The sequence below is a fragment of the Camarhynchus parvulus genome, chromosome 7 (assembly GCF_901933205.1).
Source record: "Camarhynchus parvulus chromosome 7, STF_HiC, whole genome shotgun sequence".
Taxonomy (NCBI): domain Eukaryota; kingdom Metazoa; phylum Chordata; class Aves; order Passeriformes; family Thraupidae; genus Camarhynchus; species Camarhynchus parvulus.
This window is the reverse complement of record NC_044577.1, coordinates 19,080,677-19,103,016: the sequence shown is the minus strand read 5'-3', so window position 1 is coordinate 19,103,016 and position 22,340 is coordinate 19,080,677. Positions and strand designations below refer to the sequence as shown.

The 22,340-nt window shown below is 37.1% G+C and overlaps 1 protein-coding gene across 2 annotated transcripts in view; it reads right to left on the bottom strand.

Annotated features, from left to right (window-relative positions):
• Positions 1 to 22,340, bottom strand: part of STK39 (serine/threonine kinase 39) — a 74,924-nt gene that overhangs the window by 16,519 nt on the left and 36,065 nt on the right. For both annotated transcript variants that reach the window (XM_030952364.1, XM_030952363.1), the window contains exons 11-14: positions 16,056 to 16,178; positions 15,895 to 15,927; positions 13,867 to 13,934; positions 1,662 to 1,714 (exon numbers count right to left, since the gene is read on the bottom strand). In XM_030952364.1, the coding sequence (XP_030808224.1) occupies positions 1,662 to 1,714; positions 13,867 to 13,934; positions 15,895 to 15,927; positions 16,056 to 16,178 (277 nt within the window). The remainder of the gene's footprint in view (positions 1 to 1,661; positions 1,715 to 13,866; positions 13,935 to 15,894; positions 15,928 to 16,055; positions 16,179 to 22,340) is intronic.

Here is a 22,340-nt window from a genome sequence, read left to right as displayed (position 1 = left end):
GCAAATCACATCAGGTAATGACTTGATTCATTGCAAACCCCCTCCAGACCTCTCCTGGCCACCAGCACTTATCTAACTACATCCTTTTACACATTTTACAAGTTCAGTATCTTCACAACCAAGAAAATAAACTATGCTTTAGTGTGGTTTTCTTTTTGCCCTCCATTGTTCTGCATATCTAAGCAGAGACATAGTTGAGTAGGCTTTCTTGTTTGTTGCAAGTGGCATAAAGGACTTCCATGAACAGTTATTATTTTGAGATCTAGGGTTTAAATAGCTTTTAAGTATTGTGAATCAGGAAATTCAAAGCTTTGGATGGATTTCCTATGAACTGCTGTACCTGAGTGGGTGAATTCCTAAGTCCCTGTGACTAGCACTTACCCTGGATAAAGACCTTAGAAGGCTTAGATGTAAGGAGGCAGGAAGAGCAGGAACAAGCCTAAATTCCAGCTAAAGCTCAACTGTAATCTGGCCCCAGCACCAAACACCCTAACAGAGCTCATGCTTTGAGGCAGTTAAACAAAGTTTTATCATTTCCTCAAGAAACACACACAGGTGAAAAGCAAGGTAGCTGAGACAGCTGCAGTTTCTGGAGAGGAGAACCACAGCTGCCTTCTGGCTGTCTCAGTGACTGACTATAGGAACAGTCCTGGTCTATCCTCTTATTTTTGACCAAGCAGGAATTCTCAAATGGCTTAAGTAACTGCTTCCCAAGTAATTCTTCTGGCAAACCAAGATGTTCTGTGCCCAATCAAGTAACAGGCCTTTTTTGTTCTTACTCATTGCCAAAATCAACGAGAAAAGCAGGTAGACAGCACAGAATAAATCCATGCACAGAACTACTGCACATGAAAGATACTATGATTTACTGTGAAAGAGACACCTCTTCCAACCCAGCTTTAATTTTAGGTGAAAGCTCTTTGAAGGCTTCTCTAAATAAAGTGAATACTGACTTCTAAGGAATATAAAATAGGTTCATAGTTCAAAGGGTTGCAGCTTAACAAGGATGATACCTTCTTACTCAAAATATTAGCCTTCTGTGCATTTCATCCCAGTAATACTTGATTTTTTCAAACAAAGGCAAAGTACAAAGTTCTTACAGCTCTTAGCACTGGAAAGCCTACAGTTCTATAAGTAGGCAGTAGAGTTTAAAGTTTCAATACCAGAACTTCTTTCTGGTGATAATACCAAAGCTAGAGATATAGCTAAACTTTCAGCTGAAGATAGCATTTGAAAAATGGTGTGCACTTTATACTCGTTAATAAACCATCTTTTATTATAAAAGGGAAAGAAACTTAAATATTACTACCATCACCACACACACTTTTATGGCTATTATATTCTATTTCCTACGATGTTTTCCAAATGTGAAAATGGAAATATTGCTAGGCAGGATCTTATATACCATATAGATCATTTCAATAAGACATGAAATTGATAAAAGTATACTGTGAATAAAGTTTTCTAATATATATATATTATGCAACCTTGCCACTAGAATTTACATACATTTACAATTCTTACTCCACTGAGGTTCCATATAAAGCTCTGCACAGTAGGAAACATTCCAGAGAGGCAGTCTGCATGAAGCATAAGCAGTAATCCATTTCTGAAATGCCTTTTTAAGCAGTAAGAGAATAATTCAGTTGCAGGAGCCTTACCTCTGCCTGGAGTAAACTCAAACCGTATGTCATTAAGTTCTTTCCTGGAGTTCCTGAAAAACAGTCAGTGCATACGTTAAAATGTAATGAAGAACAGAACAATTATTCAGTTCCTACACCCAAAGAATACCTCTGCCATTGACAACCACATTTTGTGTGTTTCCTTGAAAATACTGCTCTCCCAAAGTGCCCAGACTGGAAAGACTCCATTGCATTTTCATGGCAGTGTTTTGGGAAAACTAGCAGAAAAATATGCTTAAGTTGAAAATGCATTCAGTACCATAAAGGATAAAATAAAGTCATCTGATAAATATTTTCCTTTTCATCTTCAAAAGACATTCTGCCATATTGACTCTAATAGTTCAACACAGTTTGAGTCAGATACCTTATCCTCCAAGGACAACAGAAAATTCACTTGGACTTAAAGCTCCCCAGTTGAGATCCCATTTATACAAAGCTGTTTAAGACACAAAGTATCCAGCAAATGTTACAGGCTGAAAAGTAGTGGTGATGCACAGTGTTTATAAGAGTAAATTCTTTACTCCAAAAGAGTAAATTCTTTCACTGACCATCCTTGTCTCAGCAGTGGGGTTCCACCTACATATAAAATAGCAGTAAAATGTTAAATCCCAAGGTTTTTTGTCTTCCTGCTTGCCTCAAAGAGCGTTTTAACCAGTTCAGTGTGTGATACAGTCTTAAGGGAGTTAATAGTAACGTTACAGAATTCCTTTACAGCCTTACACTGTGCCCCATTCCATGCATGTGTACATTCATTCCATGCATGCTCCATTCCATGCATGTTTACAGCTTCAGGTTTAGTTAATAATTTCTTCCATCAACAAAACATTAGCCTCTGCAAAACAGACGTCCATCTCCTTTTTGGAAATGACAAGTCAGCTGAGCACAGGGAGAAACCTAATTGCTGTAGCCGGCTCTTTTTCTAATGAATAGCTCAATCCACTTGAAATGCTAATGGCAACAGAATGTGCTTTGCAGTTCATTATTCTTCTCCTCAGCAAGGAAACCGTATGCAAGCTCCTATTTCAGCATACCAGGCCATGAAGTCTTGCTGTGGGAAAACTAAGTCCAATAGGCAGGCATATTCAGCTGTGACTTACATCTATTACTGCTTGCTAAATACTTCTAGGAATATTACAGAGCCAAAACCAGCAACATGCAGAAACACAAAACCCAGAATGATTGGCAGCACACACAACAGCAAGAGAGCAAACCCTGGAAAATGAGTATGCCACATACAGTGCTTAAAATGAAAAGTACTCATTTACTGAATCTACTAAATGCTTCAAAGCTGAAGGAGTTTCAGGTTCCCAAAATTCTACTCTAAATAAAGAGCTATAGGAGTTTAAGATCACTAAGACAAAGCTGCAGATAATGAAGCTAGCCAGCTTCATTATCAGCTTCTCTCTCTCCCAGAAAAACATGAATGGCTTTCTGTTAAAACAAACAACAACAACAAAAAACATAAAAACCATCAACTTAAAGGCCTATCTCCAGGTCCGCTTTTGACAAAAACTGTTTTCCAAAAAAAAAGGAAAATACACAAAAATTTAGCATTATTCTTAAATAAGAAATGTTCTGACTGAATGTCTGATGTAACTCAAATACTCATTTCCTGCGCACACTTCAGAAGAAACAAATCAAGTGAATGACTTTCACACCTTTGTAGCAGTAAACCAGTAGGTAGGAACTAGATGACCTTTAAGGTCTTTTCTAAGCCAAACCATTGTGATTCTATGAGGTTCTCCAATTATATCTTTCCACAGACCTCCCATAAGCAGAATATCTACCATATAAAAAGGCACCAAGTAATTATGAACTCTTATGAAAATTACCAGCTTCTCAAAGCTGTTTGAAAGACGAGCTGCTCCTGTTACACTCTTTCCTCATGCAGGATGCACATGGGCTGTATGTTATTTTGTCTCCAAATTCCAAAATATCCCAAATAAAAAGTTAAGGAGTCAAATTAGTTTATTTTAGTCAAGGTGAAAATTCAATAAAGGTTGATATATATTCAGCAATCCAACTTTGCTATTGAGAATTCTTACACTCTGAACTATTTTGAACTTCGGATACTGCTGCTTTCTTTATAATGGTATTCAGCTATTCAGTAAAGAAAAACAATGAAAGTTTGGCAAGATTAATTTCTTAGAAGCCTGTAAGTGCTTTTGCTTATTGTTCCATTACCTGCCAGACATTTATTGATTTCCATAAATTATGTATTCCAATATATAATCCACCAAATAGCAGATGCGCTTGAGTTCTCCCCTAAAAGCACCTCATGCTCTTTTCTAGCCTTTAGACACTTCTCTGGTTCTAGTTAATGTCACTGTAACTGCAAATTAGTTTGCTAGTTCCCTTGGTGAAAACTGTTTGGATTTGTTGATTTATTTGTAGGCAGAGTTTCCAAGCAGTGTTTCATTTGTTCCTTTTTTTTCTTACATCCATTACACTCTTATCATGCAGAAGCATACAGACTTGATTTCTGCTATATAGAAATAGGATTGGAAAAAAGGCACTTAGTATCTTTGTGATTAATAATTTTATCTTCTCCATCATTTCTTAATGGTTCCTATTTTCTCAAATGCATTTGTGAAAAAGTTATTTCTGTTTTAAAATGCCAACTCAGACCTTTATACCATCTCTTATACAACCTCTTATGTGCTTCTAGCTCTGTGCCATTACAGACTAATATACCTTGATAATCATGGATAAAACAAGCCCATCCCTCATCTCTTTTTAAAAAGCAGTAAATTTTAAGTACTTTGTGCATTTTTATTCACTTCAAGTTGATTTGCCTTATGCACTGACCTCCAACAGGAAGAATTCCAAATGCTTTGGATAAGGGTGACACTAAAGCATACCATGCTAAGACATTTTGGCAGCCATCTTACCAGCAAAGTAATTTCAGAATCTAAAACTTCCCACTTTGTGAAAGCATGTTCTGCAACTCTTCATTGTTTTTCTGTTTTCATCAGAACCACCTGATGTGCACACCAAGATTGCTAAATCTGATTTCAAGGGAAAAATGCTTCCTCAAGGAAGCTGAAAGAGCGCAAAGGCCACCCACTTAGCCCCTCACCTACAAACTTTGGCATTCCTGTCATTAGGATATAAAAGAAAGATACTCTGTTTTGAAGGAAGTCCTTTGCAAAACAATGATAATATTGACCAAAATCAGGATTAGAGAATAAATAAATTATGCAACTATTCAGATTGACATGGTTCTACTGACAAAATCATAAGACATGAGAGAGATTTCAAGCATTTGCATTTAAAGAAGCCTTCAAATAATTACCTAATGATAGCATGAGTCCTGCTACAGTCAATTATCTCTGTTCCACGTGATTGACAAAAGATGTGCGTTGTTGAATTAAAATAGAAAATTGTTTGTGTAATGATACAACTGTAAATTACAGACATTAAATGTCATTATTTCTTTTGTCCTTAAAAACAGAATGTCTGTCATGTAAGTGCAATTCAGGAAAATGAGATGTCTTGGAATTAAACTTTAGGACTAAAACATGCTGGAATACTTTGATTATGTATCAAGCAGTCGATTTTCTTTCAATTTTGCCATCTTTTTTACCCTCACAAATTTATCCATCATTTCTTATGCAGAGTTATCAAAAACATCAGCTTCTATTTCACACAAGCTTCAGCATCTTCCATACAGCCCTAAGGGAGAGTCTGTATTCCTGGATGAGATGCATCCTACCATAGCTAAATAACTGTATATTCTTCCTTCCCAATGTAAGAAAAAAATTTCTCAGACAAGGTAAACCAAAAGAAGTGTGTGTGTGCAGGTGTGTAAGAACATCCACATTCTGTCTCTGCATTGCTTGCCTAATTTTCAGACAGCTACTCAATCATCACATGTGATTTCGGTTTCCAAAGACTGATGTAGGGATCAAAGCGTCCAAGAATGCAGGTACTGACAGAATGGGAACCACCACAGCTGACTCATGACTGGAAGAGACAACAGCAGAATGCAGAATATGTATTCTTTCCTAGAAACAGAAATAAGCTCATCTTTAACCAAAACTGCAGAAACTTTATTATGAAAGCACCATAACAATGGTGCCACATGGCACCCTTCACCAGTCAGTTTTTCCCCTCCTCATATTCCTAATAAGCCCTATTCCCACCAGGACAGAAGCTCCCCCATCATTAGGGACTAATGACACTGGCCAAGTCAGTGTGCTTTAACAAAAAACACATGTGAAAAAAAAAATAGAAAAAAAAAATTATCTCACTTGTACAAAATTTCAGACCCACAGATGTTCCTACCATCTAAAATTTGAACGACATTGAAACTACCATGGAAGCAAAGTTAGAATGGAAAAAACAAGACAGCATAGCCTAAGAAGCAAGAGTGAGCAGCTTGGCATTTGCACTACCTCACTGCAGTTGTTGCTGTAATTAAAATCACAGAAGAATTCAAATGACTTGCTCATTTAGACTGCAGAGAAAGCAGAAGTTCATATCAAAATGAAGTGGACTAATCAGAGTGATAGGTGGGTATACATCCTAGAGCTGTACTCATCCAATTTTCATTCTACATCTCTAGGGCAAGATCTTAGTGCATACAATGCAAGAAATATAATTGAGGGGGAAAAGCACAGAAGACTGGGATTTGCAGGTTTATTTAAAAGAAATTTTACATGCATTTTTTCTTCTTGCTGGAAAAAATGCTGGAGAGACAAATGTTTGGCCTCACCAAATGTCACTCAAATTTCAAAAGGTCATCTGCCTTCTCTCATTAAAGTGTCACCCATTTTTGTCTTTCAGCTGCTTAAGGCAGAAAGCCCAGGATAAACACCGTTCCCCCATGAAGTCTATGTAGCCTTGTTTTCACACTGGTAGCTTATTTCACAGGTGTTGTATTTTTTTATTAAAAGCAGAATTTTAAGTATTAAATACCTGCACTGATGATCCATAGTACCTGTTTATTATCTCAGTTTTGATTAATTAAAACTTTATTTCAACTTTATTTCCAGAACATAGTTAATATACAGACAACAGTGAAATACAAACTGGCACTTTACTTTCAATATTATAAAGAGGACAAGGGAATAAAATATTGGAATAAACAAGTAAATAAATTAAATCATCCCATATTTAAGGTTTACCCAATCTCAATCCTCTATACATTTATGTTCTCTGCCTTAGAATTTTCTTATGCTTCAGCTGTGGAATTTAACTATTAATCTAGGGCAGAGCAAGTGAGAATCCTCTCCTACCTCAACAGAAACCACAGTTCACTTTTCTCCGGCTCCTGCCCTCACTTTCTTCATTTCTGAAGTCATGATACTATGCACACAGATGAACCAAAGCAGGAATAAGAGGAATTTATGTTTATTAATGTAATTTTGTGAAACAGATCACGAAGGCTCCTGTGGGATTATATAAACACAACAGAACAGAGCATTTGTAAAGAAGCATTAGTCTCCTGAGGATTCACCACATGCTTGTGTAAACCCCTTTATTTCTAACACTTTGATGCTCAGCTGTCATTTACTAATCAATACCCAGGCTCCTCCATTACAAATTACCATATTATAAAGAGCAGATCATGCCTGTTCAGCACTGTGGAGATGGCTCTGCTCTACTTACTTTTAATTACTTCAGGTCAATTGTAAATTAAATGAAAAGGCATCGCTGCTAATTTTTGGTAAGAGCAAAAGAGATCTTTGAATTCTCTTCTGCTTCTAGATTCCCACCAAGAAGAATGGGACTAAAATATCTCTGTATTAATAAAATGTGGTCCCAAATAATTATTTTAAGTTCATCAAAACCTTACCATTTACCTCAGTGGTTCTGGAAAAACTCTATGAGTTTACAACTTTGCTCCCTCTATAGATATTACTGGAAGAAGGAAATACATTTAATACATGATGTTTCACTATCAAGTTATAGGACTCAACAGTTTAATTTAACACAAAAAAATGCCACTGCTATTTAATCATCACATGATCTTGGGTAAAGAGCAGATCCCTCAGATGATGCAAACACTTGTTAATCAGTACACATCAAGAGGTAGCAGCAAAACTAACAGCAATGCACAGCCAAATGATGCTTTCAAGAGTGGAAAACATAATGCCAAAATGAAACATTGTAATTTGGCTGATAAGCTGTTGGAATAACACAGCAGCAGTTACCTGTTAAAGATTTACTGTCTTTATGCCACTTACCATACAGAAAAGGCAAGTGCACATTAAAAAATCAGCCACCAAGGGAATTGTTATGGTCACACAATCAGATCAGCTAGGAACACTGTCCAAGGCTCCAGGGCAGCTGATAGCTCCTCCCTCAGAAAGGGGTCTTTACAACACTTCTATCCATAGCTGATAGGTCCAAATTGCTTAAGACTCAAAAGAAACTAGAGTGCTTTCCATCTATTAGAAATGGATGGGATATGATAGTGAAACCTTGAAAATGTGTGACAGAAAAAACACAAGAAAACTGATACATTTTAGAAGTGACATATAAACGTTAAGTCCTTTCTCTCAATCCACTGGTTTACAGCCCCAAGTCTACATATTATGACAAAGAAGTGTTAGAACTAAAGACATTTTAAATATATCTATATCCAAATATGCTGCTTCTCTATTTCTGCAGTTGCTGATGCCAGAAGCTAAATCAGAAGAACATTGAAAGCCCTTCAATTTTTTGACTTGCTATGTTCATTTCCAGCTAAGTCAAGCAGCAAATTCTGAAACAATATTTTTTGCCTCAGTTATCAGTGACTCATTTCACTGCACAGGCAGTGAAAAGCAGTATTCACTTGCATCATCTTTTTTGAAATTCACACTTCCTACCTGCTCTCATACATCAGCAGTGGGAATAACTTCAGCAAAAAGCTATCAAGTTTTTTTGCAGCAGAGATGGCAATATTGATCATGAGGTTTTTTTCCTCTGAAGTTACTCTGAAGTAGCACAGAAGTTTTTTTAAGAGCAGTGGTAAAGATTTAACTTCTGAAAAGCATCAGTTTATTACAAGTACTTGAAATACAAGGAAGGGCATACACAATTATGCTTAGAATTTATTAATGTGGTAAAATCTTAATGCTTGGTAGAAACCAGAAGTGATCTAAAATGGACTTTTTCCTAGAAGGAACTAGAATTAAGTACAGAGAACATCAGTAATGTTTAAAAAAAATCACCTGGAAGTATTCAGAGAGGACAACATGCACATAATTTGATCACTTTGTTAAACATTACAGTGTGTTGTGGTCATAGTTGTCTTTCTGAATTTGCCTGTAATTTAACTTATCCACTCTGAGTGTATCTCTGTATGTTTTGATACCAAATATTAATGATCAGTACACACTTTAAGGAAGTCAAACCTGTATTAGCTGCATGACTGAAGTGATACACCATCTGCCTGACTGATAAGAAATACCAGAGCAACTTAGAGATTAAGCAAACAAAGCCTTGCTTTGTATGCTTCTGCATGCCTGGTGCACAAGAAGAGGGATTATAACCTGTTATTCCAGTGATAAATTCTTAAAGTACGGCATTGAAAAATAGCCACAACACTTGAAGCAAAATGCCAGTTCCTTAAATCAGAAAGCATGAAAGGCCAATCATTGCCAAGAGGCTGGGAGTGTTTCAGAATAGAGCTCTAGAAAAATGATTTTATTTATGAAATTAAGACACAAGACTTACAAAAACTTCTATAGGTATACGGAGTTTTTAAATAGAACCTTGTAATTCCCCAGTGCACAAAACAGGCTTTGAGAGGAAGGCACAGAGAAACTTTTGACTTTATCCAAATCAAAGAAAGTTTTAATCATGTTGAATCAAAAACTGTCTGAAGTCTGCATCCTTTTAATCCCACTGCCTCAAGAGTTTTACAGTGCTGATCACCTGTCAGTATATTACTGTCAAACAAAAGGAGACTTTTAGGTAAACCAGAAAGACACCTGGCCACCAAAATTACAATCTGTATATCATCCATCTAAAAGTCATGGATCCTGACTAGCTTATCAAAAAGAGTGGGAAGCATGGAAAAAAGTCTAAGGTTTGTTTTAAACTCTTCAAAGGTTTCATCTGTTTATCCTGCCAAACTCTTTACAGTACCATCAGCTTCACCAGCAAAGTCTGCTCCTATATTAAATTCTTGTCACACCTGTGTCCCAGTGCACCTCTTGTGACCATTTACTGGCCCCACTAGAGCAATGACAAATGTGGGGCAAAACAAAATAAATAAAATCAAGTTCATTTAAAATGTTGCCATCCCCTCAAAAATATCAGAAGTCACAAACCAACCAACTGAAAGCTGGCTGCTTTACAGGGACCCAACACAGTCGCAGAACATCCCCACCAGTGGAAAGATGAAGAACCACACCACTAAGTGGGAACAGACAAAAAATTATTTCAAATGGTTTCAGCCCTGCCCAATGTACTACACTACCACATTCACAGGCCAGTAAAATTCATTTGCCAGTAAAATATTTCCATTTGCCCCTTTTATTCTTCCACAGGCTTAATTCATCTAGTGTGCAAGAACTGTATTAAATTAGATTCTGGGATATTCCAAATTACTGTCAATAAATTGTCTCCCTGTCATAGGAGCTAATTTAACCCTCTTAGATTGCTTCAGATAATTTGCAATTGTTAACTATTAACCATTAGCAAGTCTCCTAATTTAACATGAAATATCTCTGTTATTAATCCAAGTAGTCAAAACCTCTAATAGTGACCTTCCTAAATCTGTAACTGCAACAGCTTGGTTAGATTGGAAATTTCAAATCAAGGGTGGTAATTCCTCCCCACTTCCTTTCCCTGGTGCTGTGAACAGTCCTGTTGGAGGACTCAATCACAGACAACTGCCTTGGCCTCTCTCTGCAGAGTTCCTGCCAGGGTCTGATGCTGAGACACGTGGTGTTCACAGCCTTACTGGAAACAAATTTGGATCACAGATTTCATTCCTCCCTACTCTCAAATACCACTTCCTCTTGAGGGTGAGGATACAGAAGCATTGGCATTTCAAAGTGGCAATTGCTCAGGCTGGGTCAGAGTTACACACTGTGGTAACAGATCCAGCCAGCGAGAACCAGTATTTTCAGCTCACTGCAAAATTCAAGCACGGTCTCTTAACTACATTAGAGCTTTAAAACACTAATGGCCCATATTAAGCATTTAATACTAGAGCCTTTCAAGAGCTTTGCAGGGAATTACCTAAAACAGCCTGCTGATAATTTCCCTTTTGGGGCAATGTACTCCAAGACACAATACTGCAAAAGATAGAAAAGAAAATTGGAAATTGCTGTCTCCAGCCATTGAAGTAACCCTGACAGTAGAGAATTTTTTGACAAGTTAGCTCGCACTGAGAAAACTATGAAAACAGAAAGGTATTAAATACAAGGTAAAGACAGATAAATCAGTTAGTCTGGATGGTTTTCCCTTTTCTTGAGTAAGGGAGTTAAATAGCACCATTTGTATAAAGAGGACCATGGGATTCTTCAAAGATTATTTTAGACTGTGAGTTGTGTTTCTGATCCACAACAAGGCATTTGCAGTAAACAGAGGATGGTGTTAATTTAGCACACCCTACTGAATTACTGAATGAGTCCAACCCTGCTGTGACAGGGAAAAAATAATAGAACCTGAACATCCAGGTAAAGAATTACTTAAATGCATTGATTCTTCTGCCAGAATTCCTCCTTCATGAAAGCAATTTTTAATTTTTATGGGTACTATTAACCTTGTTCTGGAACATACTGCTAGGAAAAAAAAATGCAAGCTAACATATAAAATGCTGTGTATGTGGGTGTCGTAGTGTAGCCTCCCTGTAGAAGAGGAAAAAAGAAAAAAGCAGGAGCACTTTCTTCCCACCCACCTCTTGTTCCTTTTCAAGGTTACCCATCTCTTCATCCTTTGCCCTGTCCCAAATCCCCAGGCACTACTCTTTAAACCTTATGGTCCACACTCCCAAGCCTCATACTAAGTTGTTTCTGCTCAAAAAGCTCTAAGTGTGCGCATCACCTTCCATGACAAAGTCTCAACAGTGAACAGGAAGCACAACTCAAGTGCTACCAAAGGTACCTTGCTAAAGACAATATCTATAGTCAGCCAGTGGCTGCCTGAGCTTTGGTGTATGTTCCATAAGCAAAATAATTCCTGCCTTTAAATTAGCAAATACACAGAAATTCTAAATACTGTCTCTGAATCTATTCTGCTGGGCAGAGATATAGGCAAGCTTGTAGCCCTCACGGTCAAATCAGCCCTTCATAAAGTGCCAAACAAAAGAAAAGTGTGCTACTTAGTGCAGCCCACACCCCTACAGTGCCCCCAAACACACACACACACCCTGCTCATGTGCTAGCTCTGACACTAGTCACGTGCTAAGGCTTCTAGCAGAAGCAAAGTCTGTGCCAAGATTTGTAACTCTGCCCCCCTACTATCACTGAGACCAGACACAACCAGAGCTCACATGGGACAGAGGTTTGCACTACACAGCATTCTTCCCTCAAAAGCAGCAAAGTTAAATTAACAAAACCCTGCAAAATTACACACCAGATTTTTGGTTTCCTCAACGCTGCCAACAGTGTTCCCAGGCCCAAGAGCATATCTGCTTTTCAAGACTGTTTTTTTGGTTTAATGGAAACATTCTGATTCCTAAAACAGAAATTCTTGTTTCTTCCCTCTCTACCAGTAATCACCTATACATTCATAAATATAAGAAATCAGCATCATTACTACAGACTTGCTTTTTGGGAAGGTAGGGAGAGGGAATTTTTTTCCAGCCATGAATTAAAGAGGATCCCTAAAAAGAACAGAAGTTCATCGTGCAAGTAAGAGCTTGGAAACTGAAGCCTCCCAGGATCAGTCCTCCTTCACTTGTGGCTTAAAAGCTGCAGAAAGTTGAAAGCATAATTCCTGATGCTTCACTATACTTGCAGGTCTAAAATGTTTGCCCTCTGAATGTGCCAACACTGCAAACAACTGGGTAAGAAGCTAATCACTCTCTGGGTTTCATGATAATTTATAGATAACCAAAGCACCTCACTGGTACATCCACAAAGCAGTACAAATTGGTCTGTTTGTAAATGGTTTCATCTACCTGCCAGCAGAGAGATGAAAAAGAATATTGATAGCATAACTGGGCAGTTATGTAAATTGGACAACTAAAATGATTCCAAATAATCTCTAAGTCTTTCCTATCCCCACAATAAAATTCATTAATCCTCTCTTTTGTGCACAACCTTTGGCAGCCATGCAAATTTTTTTGCAGCTGCCACTAGAAAAGTAGTCAAAGGGAAGAAAATAGATTTTGAAATTTGGCACTCATTCTGTGTAATTGGTTTTTTCCTGATCACAAACAGTGGAACCAGGACACTAACAATTTTTGATGCTACTGTTTTAAAGGTATTTGTTATGCATAAATCTGCTATTTGTTTCTAACATACTGGTTGTAATTTTCTAATTATTTCTGACTTCTCATCTTTTTGTTAGCATAAAAAACAGTAACACTTAACTTTTCTCCATAGCAATAATTAGGAATTTACAACCTCACATAGATATCCTGTCAACACAAACTGGATGTAAGCAAGTTTTAAAGTGAGTGGTAATAAGCTTTTTAAGAAAAAACATTTAAAAAGCTATCATACACATAAAAAGCTATCAAAGTTTCATATGAAGAAATAGTTTTATCCAAGAACTAGACTGCATAATTAAGCAATTCAAACCTTAGTTATAAACTAATTTTAATTAAAGGTAATCTGACTAATTTCAACTAAGTAAAAATTTAAGTCAGACAACATATTTGTATCCATTTTCTAAAATACTCATCTCTTCTCCACAGTGGCTGATCAAACTTGCCAATGAAAAACATTTTGAGTAGGCAACTTGTAATACAGATATGGTTTATTTCTGTCAGAGGCTGACTGCTGAAGTGTGAAAGAAACTCATTAAATACTTCTCACTGTGATTCTGCATTATAAGGAAAAAAGAAAGAAAATAATGAAGGGTACACTTAGCCTGAAGACACATTCATATTCTGCTTTTCATTCTACACTATTTCAGTAAGCAATTAAAAGACAGCAATTAGTCACAGAAACACTATTCATACTGGTCATACTGGGAGATTATACACTTCAGCACTGATTTTATGTTAATATTATGAAAGTAATGAGGGAAATCAAGATAATACAGCTAAATAAATAGAAGAATCTTTTACCTTAATCTTAAGACAAGATTCACTGCACATGGAACTTCACTGTATTCCTCACTAACAGCAGGCTGAGACTATTAGAGAAAAAAGCAAAAAGTCTTGTAAAGGATGCCAAAGGGAAAAACAAAAATCACAAAAAACTTTCCGTGCTAACAGTTTGAAGTTAGCACAGAATATTTAACACATTCTCTAACTTTAAACACTTTCAGTACACAGCCTGAATATAGCCTATAATATAGCTGATACCAGTAAAACTCTCATATTTCAATTACAGAGAAACAAGTAATAAATAAGGCCTGCATTAAAGCACTGAATGTAGGAGCTTATAATCCACCTTGCACCAAAGCAACAATTACCTATTGAATAATATGCACACAGTAAGAATTCCAAACTGCTACTCGCATTATTTTTGTGTAACAGTTTTGGTTGTTAAGGAAGTCTTACATCTACCCATATGCAAGGAACTAGCAGCACATCAAAGCAGGTATCAAGCTCAGAGGATGTCTTCAGCAGAGAAAAATCAGGAACACTGATATCTTTCACCTTATCACTCCTCCCTCACACTGTGATATGCTCCCAGCTCTCAACTAAAATCTGTATGAAGTCTCAAGCAAAAGTGTATCCTACATACAGAAGGCACCAGGCTCCTCTACCCTACTATGATTTCAAACCCAACTTGGCATATTTTCACCAGTCACAGAACAGCCTGTTCAGAAGTTACAAAGGGTTCAGAAGCCCTCCCAAAATAAAGACTTGCATCACAAATTTCATTTGACTTTTTTTTTAACAATTTCCATATCAAAGCCGCTTTTAAAAAAAGTTACACAAGATCTGTATTTTATTATCTGTGTATTTCAGCAAACATTATTGAATTTTTGGAAAATTCTTTTTCACAATCACTAAAATGAGAGCGGTGTTTCTTCTGCTTCAATTAAATTCCTTCCATTCATATAAGCTGCTATTATTTCTGCATCTTCAACAGACATGTTATGCCAGTATATAGGAATGTGGATCCCAAAGACCCAAGAGGCACACACCAACAGTGACAAGATGCATTAGTCTTAGTTCCAAGTCATCTTCTAGAGCATTTCAGGAAACAAAAATCAACAGAACACTTCAAGCAGAGTTTTTTTTTCTCTTCCATAAGCTAAGCAACTTTTTAAAATTATGAGTTACCTGAATAAACCACGTCATAAGTAGTAGAACTCTCTAACATTTAAGACAGTAAGACTGTGTGGTGAAAGTCCTATTTTTGTACCCTGCTTACATAAAGTATCTGAGATGCTGAAGAGCTGTGTAAATTAGGTCTGCAATGGAGACACGGGGGTCATCACAGGAGCTAACAGGACTAAATCTGACAGGAAGTTGCTAGTCTTTCAGAAGATTTCTCTGACACCAGTGAAAATCAGAGAATCTAAAATTGCAGGTGAAGTGGCAAGGGTCACCCACCCAAGGAACAGACATTTTTAAAGATCATTTAGTCTGTAAGCCATAATTCTATTAAACAATTGATCATAGCAGTGATGCTTCCCACACTTAGCACAGGGCCATGAAATTCTATATGGCATTTTATTCTTCTGAGTTAATCTAATACGCTTCAGTACTGAACTATTTTATTGTGTATGGAAGGAAATATTTTAATTATAAGCTACATGTCATAATATAGATACTAAGAAGAAAAAATTATTTGGAGATGTTCTAGCTACTCCAACGCAGCCTTCATTACCCGTACAGACAGCAATTAGTGTGCTCTAGTTACAAAGATTCATTAAAAAAAGCCAAATTACCTATCTTCATGAATTCTCCTGGGCACAAACATAACATGACTTTTAAATTCCTATCCATCTTATCCACTGTGTGCTGAAGTCCATTGTTACAGGCATAATGGCATAACAGCTCTATCCTCACAAGCACTTGCCATACAAGGCTGCAGAATACTCCCACCTCAATTCACATTTTTAACAGCAGACATGAAAAAGAAAACTCTTTACTCAAATGCTTGGAAGAAATATAAATTGAGAAAGACATTTTTACCTCTGCATTCTCCTCCTCCTTCAGTCTTCGTGACTGGAAAACAAATGCAGTGAGACATGAGCTATGCAGCTTTATGCAACAAAGATCCAGAAATACTAACAATTAACATAAAGACAGAATGTCTTTCAGAGTATAAATGTCTTGGCACAAACACAAAATACCTTTTCCTGAGAAATAGCAGCTTTGCCTTCCTCACTCTTCTCATCCATTTCATCATCACTCCATTCCCAGTCCCCATCTTCTGTTTTATGGAGGTGGCCACTGGAACCTGGCACTCGTCTGACCTACCAAAATATTGTTTACTATTACACAGACATCTTTAGTCTTTAATGGCGTTCTGGTTAATCAGAAATTATTTGCAATTTTTATTCTGTCTGCTCTCATTAATTTGCTGCAGGAGCCACTAACATATTCTAACAATATCTGACCTCCTTAAGCCTCCTTTCGATGCCTTGCATTATATGAGCGGTGATCAACTTGGTTCTACATTCTGTTGGTTGGTGGCAGTGATGGAAAACACAAAACAGGGGAAAAAACCTAAATATAAAAATCTGACTAGAAAAACTACAGTGTTTTTCAGCATAATGAAACTTAAAAGAAAGACTAAACTGGTATTAACCCTGCTCTAAATGCCCTATGGTTTGCTGCAAGCCATAAAGTGCAGAGAGATGCAGCATGGGACAAATTCCAGCTGCTTCTAAATCCCATCAGGGACCATAACAGCAAGATGCATGACACGAAAACAGTTTAGACCACTTCAAGTCTGAGACCATGAGCCTCCAAGGAAACTGTGATTCAGGCATTAATACAATTTTTCCAAAGCAGATTTTCACAGAGAGCTGAGCACCTACACTATTTCTGTATTGGTATTCCTCCCTTACATTTCTTCCCTGTACAACTGAATTAGAGTGCCCTACTCAGTTTCTCCATATTTTGTCCTCATTTGTAACTGAGAAGAAGGGAAACCTATGGAGGACACTGAGGGAATACCCTACTCCATCTCTTGATGGACAAATTCTGCCCAATTTTCCCTCTTTCCCATACCAAGTTCCTACTGGATCAATTTTAGCCTAGTTACCTCCAAGCTTGGTAGAAGCAGCTCATTTGTGTTTGGGAGGGAGGAGCAGACAGACACCAAAGCAAGCAGTAGCACAGCAATTCTTTCCCCAGCTGCAATCAGCCCAGGCTCAGTCAGTGGGCTCTTACTGTCTACAGCATCAGGGATCAGCACAGACACAAGCTAATCTAGCAGGCAATTTGCCTGCTGCTTGTGGATGTAATTTATTATCCTTCAAGGAGACTGAGGTAGGCTTTTGTTCAACAGCACAGGCATCTTCCAAATGGCTCTACACAAACCTAGCAGAGGACATCATCCACAACTCAAACCATGCTTTTCCAGCACAGTAGGATATATTGGTTTACAGATACATTCAAACACTGCATCATGTACTAATGAGTATCTTCTGCTGCTGCTTCCATTTTCAGCTGTTTTGAAGACTTATTCTAAACAGAATTATTTTAATGGGGCTTAATGATGCTTGCATCATTTGCAGAGAGGAGCACATTTCAATTTTTTAAATAGACTGCCTTTTAATAAAAAATAAACAAATGGCCCAAGTACAAAGCAAAATATCATGTTAAATTAAATTATTCTCTTGAGAGGTTTCTGAAGCAGGAAAACAAGTTTAGTGGTACTCTGTTTCAATCAGACTGATTCCCACCAACACACATGTTCACAGGAAAGAAATTACAATTTCAGCTAGAGCAAAGTACCCAACCTTTTCAACTTTCAGAAATGTGAAATTGTTGTCTAGAACATTTTTTAATTGGTGTGTGTGCTTAACACTTGCAACACTTGGTGAACTAATTTGCACAATTTTTAGACTAACAAGCCTGGCTTTGATCACTCAGTTCTAGTTAAAGCCACTAAGAATCGGTCACATATGGAGGGCACATACCCTACCTAGGTGAAGGAAAGAGCACGAGTTGCACACCATGTCTGCAAATAAGTTGTCTCTTTGTTCATCGTAAACATCTCACTCTAGTATCAGATATTGGATGGAAATATACATAATTTATATAACATATTAAATTTCTGTTCTGGCTATCATTTGAGATACTAGTAGCAGACTGATACCACAGGCAGCATGCTTGCATTTCACTCCAATAATGACAGCATTAAGGCAATTGAGAATATTCTATATATTTCTCCTGATACCCTGCTACAGGTCTTCCATTTTACAGAGAGAAATAAAGCAGCAAAAAAAGGAAGCTGTTTATATACAAGGGCACATAGCAAATCCAGGACGGAACACAGAACCTAAACAAACTTCTTGTGTATCTACAAAAATAAGAAGTAAGTTGGTTACATTGCACGCAGTAGCCATACAAATGTAATTTCCCCATCAGCTTCAGCCAAAATATATAACATTGATAATTCCTTATGCTAGAATTGTATATCTCAGGAAGTATTTTAGAGGGAAAGGAAAACAAATTAAAACATGGTCAATCCTGACTTGTATTTTACTGATTAAAAATCTAAATGATCCTTCCAAATAGGAACTAAACTGAACCATAACTTTCGCTAATAAAGAAAACAATGAAAGTTCAGTTTTATGAGACAAATTAACGCATATTAGAAAACATTTTTCACATAAGTCGGAAGACACAGAGAATAAAAATTACTTTGAATGACTGGCAGTTCAAGTACAGCCAATACAAAAGCAGTTCAGAACATTGTAATGTACAACCAAAAGCTGTTTCTAGGAGGAAAAGCTTAATAAGTGACTGCCAACATTACCACAGCTGTGGAAGAAAGACATTATGAACATCAGTTAAAGCAGAGAATGTTGGACAAATCAGTGCATGAAAAAAACCACGACCACCACAGAATATTAAGCATTATATTAGTAGTAGTATTGTTGTATATGTTGTTCTTGGTTAAAGCTTATTGCAGAATTCAACACAGTCACAAAGATTTAATATAAATTAAGCTGCTGACAGAACTCTTCGTCCCCATCTTTTTAAAGTAGGATACAGATAATTCAACATTGCCTGCCAATTACACTGTGCACAAGCTTTCCCGGAGAATGTGTGTTAACAGATGAACAGGGCAACTGTAAATCCCACCCAGTGAAGGTCAGGCCTAATCAGCCTGACAGAGAGAGAACTTCATCAGCAGAATGCAGAAGCTGCCACATTTCCCAAGGCTTGATGAAAAGAAGGCTACAATGTAGAGAAGCAAAACATAAGTTGTTTCCTTCAAGGCACGATGTGCTCGCTATATGTAGATGTTAGAGACTGGGGAAAGAAGAATCTATTATTCATTACTGATTCTTTAGCTGCTGCAATCTCTTTGCAAGTTTATTTTTGCAAAGTGACAGCAAAGGGAATGAACACTTTCTGAACACATTTTCTACATCCTTATTCACAACTGCTCAAAACAGAAAAGAACTGGGCCCACTTACAGATTATTTTATTTCAGTATCAAAAAGTTAATAAATAAATAAATAAATAGCATACACTGTGGGATACCAGTGCATACACATAAAGCATTACTGCATTTCATACATGGTACAATACATGATCTTAGACTACATTACAAATCCAGTCTGTCAGTAAGAGCAACATTATGCATCTACTGTATTTTTCCTCCTTATGCAGGAAGATGACTGAACTACTAACATTGATTTTCCCACTATCTGAAATATTTAAGGTATTCCTATTGAAGCTCTGGCAACCAAATATTTGCAATGGAGTCCCGGAGAGATTTAAACCAGCATTTTTAAACTTTGTTCCACAGAAATACTATGGTGACCTGAAAGCATGGGAAGTAAGATGTATTTGTGTAAAACTGATGGCACTACTAAGCATTAGTATTGAGTATCATGGAAGATGCCTTGCCACCCTCCATATACACGTAGCAGAAAACCCAAATTTAATTTGTTCCTGAATTCCTGGAGAGTAGCAGATGTGTAGATTCCACACATTTAAAGCACATCTGTAAAAGTCTTTGTGGAACCCTGACACTGCTTCCTATTAATTTCTAACTAGAGAACAGTCAGTGCTGTTGTCCAGTTTTTGCATTTGTGTATCTCTACAGAGGGCAAAGTATACTTTTTTATTTTTAATTTTCCAACACATATCCTTCCAGAAATACTGCACCTGGAGACAAAATTGTCTTTTATTTTACCACAGCTATATATGCTAGTACAGTAGTGAAGATACACCAAATCCCACATACCCCAGAGAGCAGTAATGACAAGGTGATTATTTAAAAACTTCACCTTTTTCATTTTCTGCAGTCCTCATAAGAGCCTAAATTTGATTTTCAGGCAGAAAAAAAGAAAGACCAGTCAACTGATGATGCATACCTTCATGTCACACTGGTTCCTACAGGAGACTGGACTCCCACTGCTACACAGAACCCAGCAGATCTTATAGAAAAAATATACACTTCAAAGTATGAATATTTACTTGGTAATTGATAAGGAGAGAGTTTTTGCATAGCAATTGTTCCTCTCCTTTTTTTTTTTTTAATCTCAAGTTTCAAGAGCTTCACTTCTCGTACATCTCTTCACGAGAAGTATCTATAAAACCAGTTCCATGCTAGTTTTTTTATGGAAAGAACAGTGATGAGGAATAGGACATTACTCGATAGTTTTGGGTTTAGCACCACACTTTGCTCTGTGTCTTTTTCTCTCAAAAGAAATCCCTAGACCAATTCCTTCCATACACAGCTTAAGCTTATAGAGCAAACAGATTTTATAATTTTTACCTTTCACCATCTTGCAAACCTTTCCCGAATGTTTCCAAAGACAAAAAATCAAATTTTCATCTCCACCCCATGCACTTATTTTTTATTTCAATGCAACAAAGAAAATCAGCCTATCATTGTGCATTCAATTACAGTGCAAGTGTTTTGCTTAAAACAGTTACAGCTTTAAGCACAGCTTAGCTCCTGAGGTTAATGGCAAGAAGTCACTTTCTACAATATATATTAAAGTCAAAGAACACTCTTCTTTTTGCATAAAAACACCTACACTGTAATCACATTTTTGCAAAAAAAACAACAACAAAAAAACCAAAACCACAAAACCCTGAGGTCCAAGACAGCACATGAATTCCCACATGTTCACATCATCCTTTGCTTCCTTTGTTGAAGAGCTGAAGCAGTACCTCAGGAGAAGCTAGTCCCCCATCCAACCCAGTCTCACGGGTCATGTGAACATCCTAACAACTTGACTGCTGGCTATTCTTTAACTCCTCTGAATTCATTCTATTGTGAACTCTTATTTTTATTCTGATGGAAGCCACAAAACTTCTGCAAGCCTGAATATGTTTTATGCAATTCAAACCCTTGGTTTTTCTCACCACAATTTATGTAGGCTATCATTATTAATGGGATGTACCACTACTTTTGTACAAAAACACTCTGGCAATCTGCTTTGTAGAACTCAAAAAGTGATAAGATATAGTAATTTGGTGTTAATGTCCCCTTCTCTTAAACCAGTCTCAATGCTGCAAATATCATCATGGAAAAAAACCTTAGTCTTATGTTTTTCTCCTACTTGGAAAAAAAGTTAGAATTTGCAGTGTTTCATAGTCATACGCAGAAACTATTGGAATACTCTCTCCCAGAGAAATCAATTACACTGGCAACTTAAAGTCAAGAAATACAAGGATCATTATATCTTTCTTCATGAAAGAATACTGAATACAGGAGACTGATAATTCTGCATTGAACAGGATTTCTTCAGCTTTCTATTGGACCTGGAAGAGCACCCTTTTTAAGGGATAACACAGCAGAAGTCAACAAAACCAGATCTCTGTTAAAAAAAAGACATTTGCTTTAAATATTTATGGAACTGGTTTGTTTTTATAAGCCAAACAGTATCATGGTTACATGATGACGAGTGTGACACCCAAGGGCATGGCCATCAGTTGAGAAGACTGCCATGAAATCTTACCTAGGCTCTCAATTTAGAAATGGAATGCAGTGCAGCTGTCAGTAAGAGGAAAACAAAGCCATTACTAGCTGAAGAGAGACAGGATGAGGGAGCACATTCCTGCACCTCTAGAGGAAATGATGAGAAAAGTAGCAGTGAATCAGTGTACAAGTCCTTCCCCCCCCCCAGCTCTGGGGGATTCTTTGTCCAACACCCTCCTCCTTTCCACTTTTCACCAATTCTATTGCTGGGATAATGCTGCTTAGAGACAGCAAAATGTAGTGGCTCAAAGTAAGACACTATTTTGTTACCAAAACATCTTGTAAACAAGTGCAGGTATTCCCTGAACTCCTAATTCTGCTCTCCTTAAACATGAGGTTTTACCTAAATACTGCAACATACTTATTATCTCTGCTTTCAGCCTGAGTCCAAAATTGGAATCTGATTTTGCTTTGAGAAACTGAAGTTTTGCTGAAATTCCAGTCACATGGGAAATGT